At 56.9% G+C, this 3,567-nt stretch overlaps 1 protein-coding gene across 1 annotated transcript; it reads left to right on the forward strand.

Moving 5' to 3' along the window:
• Positions 1 to 874: 874 nt before the first annotated feature.
• On the forward strand, positions 875 to 3,250 carry NEU2 (neuraminidase 2). The gene is made up of 2 exons (XM_023188580.1): positions 875 to 1,075; positions 2,309 to 3,250. Exons 1-2 carry the CDS (start codon positions 875 to 877, stop codon positions 3,248 to 3,250), a joined length of 1,143 nt encoding a protein of 380 aa, XP_023044348.1.
• The last annotated feature ends 317 nt before the right edge of the window (positions 3,251 to 3,567 follow it).

The raw sequence follows: 3,567 nt of genomic DNA on the forward strand, positions 1-3,567 counted from the left end.
TTGGGTATGACCTGGGGCAGAGTCTTCATCTGGGAACCACTGGCCCCTCCTCCCCAGGCCAGGGCCCTGCAGCCAACACTCCCCAGAGCTGGGGGATGCATCCTCCCAAAGGGACCTAGGCAGCTCAGCCCGAAAACCACTGTCACCCACTGTCCCCAAGTTACCTCTGTCCCCTCCTTACCCTTGTTAGCCGAAGACTTATTTTTAATTGTTATTTTCTTAGACCTCTGGAGCACCCCGCGCCCCCAGCCTGGGTTAGCTGTCAGGAGCCGCTGTCTCTTCCTTTCCCACTGCAGCTCCACCCCCTCACTGCCTCAGGGGGAGCCCACGCAGCGGGGGCAGCCGGGCCTCAGCCTCAGGCAGCCGGGGAGCAGAACCTTAGAAGCCACGCTTTTTCTTTTTCCTTTTTTTTGAAACAACTTTCTAGGGCTCTGGAGTTATAAAAAGCTCCCATGTGTCACTTTCCAGCATTTGGGCAGCTGCCAAATGCCACCCGGACTGAACTGCTGTGCTACCAAAGTGTGCCCCTGGACTGATGGGCTGGGCTTGGCAAAAGCAGCTGGAAGTTATCGAAAATCTGTTGTACGGAGCATTGTTAACTTATAATAAAAATCGAATCCAAAACATGCTTTTGCAATGCCCCCTCCCAATATCCACCAGAGGCAAAGGCAGAATTAAGAAGCAGGGTCTTGAGATGTAGCAAAGGAGAATGAACCCCACGCGGGAGGAGGACAGGCCACCCCGACTTTGGTCCACTTTGGTCCACTTGGCTCACCACTTTGGTGAGCACCACCTGTCTTGGGAAATGACTCTGGGCCCATCTCAGGTGTGGCTGCAGGTGACACATCTTCTCCTCCTGTCCACCCCCAGCCCCATGGCATCCCTCCCTGTCCTGCAGAAGGAGAGCGTGTTCCAGTCGGGAGCCCATGCCTACAGAATCCCTGCCCTGCTCTACCTGCCTGGGCAGCAGACCCTGCTGGCCTTCGCGGAACAGCGGGCAAGCAAGAAGGATGAGCACGCAGAGCTGATTGTCCTGCGCAGAGGAGGCTACGATGCGTCCACCCGCCGGGTTCAGGTGAGGCAGGAGGTGTCTGCACTGGCTCCTCAGGGCTCCACCACACCCTTCGCTGCTGTGATCAGGGGCCAGGCGTGGATCTCAGAGAATATAGGAACAACAGTATCCCTCAATGGCTGAGGTCTGGAGGAGAGATAGAGCAGAGAAAGTGCCCCCAGTGGTCACCTGGACCTCTGGGCTCACCATGAATTAGTCCAGTTGGCCTCTATCTGTTTTTCTGGATGATTAAATGAGTTGCCCAGCATCCTTGATAACCCGAGGGAGGAATAGTTCAGTGTTGCATAATGAGTGGTTGTGTCCTTTGAATAAAATTAAGCTGGGGACCTGGGGTGGGGTGATGGCTTGTGTCCTGAAGTTCCATCTTATAGATTAAATAATTAATCCTGATAACAGCACCCAAGGCTGGCTGATCGTATTGGAAGAGTTTAATATTATTATCATTCCTTTGTGGTCATAACTACACAGCTGTTCAAAGCATGGGATTTGAAGCAGACGGACCTGGGTTCAAGTCCTGGTTCTGCCACTGACCAGAGGTGTGACCGAGGCAACTCTTCCACCCTGTCTCAGTCTCTTGTTCACGGTAATAATGGAGCTATTAGCAGCTGTCCCCCAGGGGTTTAGGCATTAGATGAGACCATGGATGTTAGACTTTTGGAACTGTGTCTGTGCTTAGAACTGCTCGATGGGGGTAGCTGTTAATAAATAGGGACAGACAGCACATGTGACATAGACTTGGGGATTCTGGAGGCTCAATGTGACTCCTCCTTGGCTGCATGAGTAGGATATGGAGTGTAGAAGGTGAGAGGTGACCGTCACATTCTGTCTTGTACCGGTCAGGCTACTGCACCTCCCGCCAGGGCTTTGCTATTCAAGGATGGTGAGCTGGACTGGGGTGGGAAGTGGAGGATGAAGCTGGGAATGGCTCATGCACGAGTCATCTTCGTATCTTGTGGTCTGGCAGGTGGGTGTTCTGTAAATGCATATTGATGGCAATGGAAGGAACAGAATCACTCAGCCAAGCGTGGCTGCCTTGGAGTGGTGAGGTGGATCCCCGGGTCTCGCAGCTCTGGGGAAATGTTGCGAGGAGGATATGAGTGTTGGGTGAAGAGTTCTCCTCGATGACTTTTGACTCTAACCCGGGAGACACGCCCGTGCCTACCGCTCCCACGCATGCAGATCCTGGCACCATCCCCAGCTGTTTCAAGGCTGCCTTCTTTCTCTCTCCTCACTCAGTGGCAAGCTCAGGAGGTGGTGGCCCAGGCCCGGCTGGATGGACACCGTTCCATGAACCCATGCCCCTTGTATGATGTGCAGACAGGGACCCTCTTCCTCTTCTTCATTGCCATCCCTGGGCAAGTCACAGAGCAACAGCAGCTGCAGACCAGGGCCAATGTGACGCGGCTATGCCAAGTAACCAGCACTGACCACGGGAGGACCTGGAGCTCCCCCAGAGACCTCACTGATGCGGCCATCGGCCCAGCCTACCGGGAGTGGTCCACCTTTGCGGTGGGCCCGGGGCATTGTTTGCAGCTGCACGACAGGGCCCAGAGCCTGGTGGTGCCCGCCTATGCCTACCGGAACCTTCACCCCATCCAAAGGCCGAGCCCCTCCGCCTTCTGCTTCCTCAGCCACGACCATGGGCGCACGTGGGCGCGGGGGCACTTTGTGGCCCAGGACACCCTGGAGTGCCAGGTGGCCGAAGTCGAGGCTGGGGAGCAGAGGGTGGTGACCCTCAACGCGAGAAGCCACCTCCGAGCCAGGATCCAGGCCCAGAGCACCAATGATGGGCTTGATTTCCAGGAGTCTCAGCTGGTGAAGAAGCTGGTGGAGCCGCCGCCCCAGGGCTGCCAAGGGAGTGTCATCAGCTTCCCCAGCCCCCACTCGGGGCCCGGCTCTCCAGCCCAGTGGCTGCTCTACACTCACCCCACACACTCCTGGCAGAGGGCCGACCTGGGCGCCTACCTCAACCCACGACCTCCAGCCCTCGAGGCCTGGTCGGAGCCAGTACTGCTGGCCAAGGGCAGCTGTGCCTACTCAGACCTCCAGAGCATGGGCACCGGCCCTGATGGGTCCCCCTTGTTTGGGTGTCTGTACGAAGCCAATGATTACGAGGAGATTGTCTTTCTCATGTTCACCCTGAAGCAAGCCTTCCCGGCTGAGTACCTGCCTCAGTGAGCCCACCGTGCCCAGCACAAGGGTCTCGCTTTACCTGCACGCCCGGCTCGGAGGCTCTGCTGTTGCCTCTCCTTCCCGTGGCCCCGGATGTGGGGGCCACTCTGGGCTCCCTTCGGTGCTGGTGTGTGGAGAGGAGTCCACCTTCCTGCATGGTTCCAGTCTTCCCAAAAGGTCCTGTTTCAGCCCAGAAACCAAAAGTGCCCGGCTGCCCGTAGCCCCTCCATAGGGAAGGTGTGGAGGGTCCTGCAGTGCAGCTGTCACCTTGGCTATCTGTCCCCCAACCCCAGCTTTGTGTAGGTCTTGACAAATTTCCTAGT

Source organism: Piliocolobus tephrosceles, chromosome 11 (assembly GCF_002776525.5).
Source record: "Piliocolobus tephrosceles isolate RC106 chromosome 11, ASM277652v3, whole genome shotgun sequence".
Lineage (NCBI taxonomy): Eukaryota > Metazoa > Chordata > Mammalia > Primates > Cercopithecidae > Piliocolobus > Piliocolobus tephrosceles.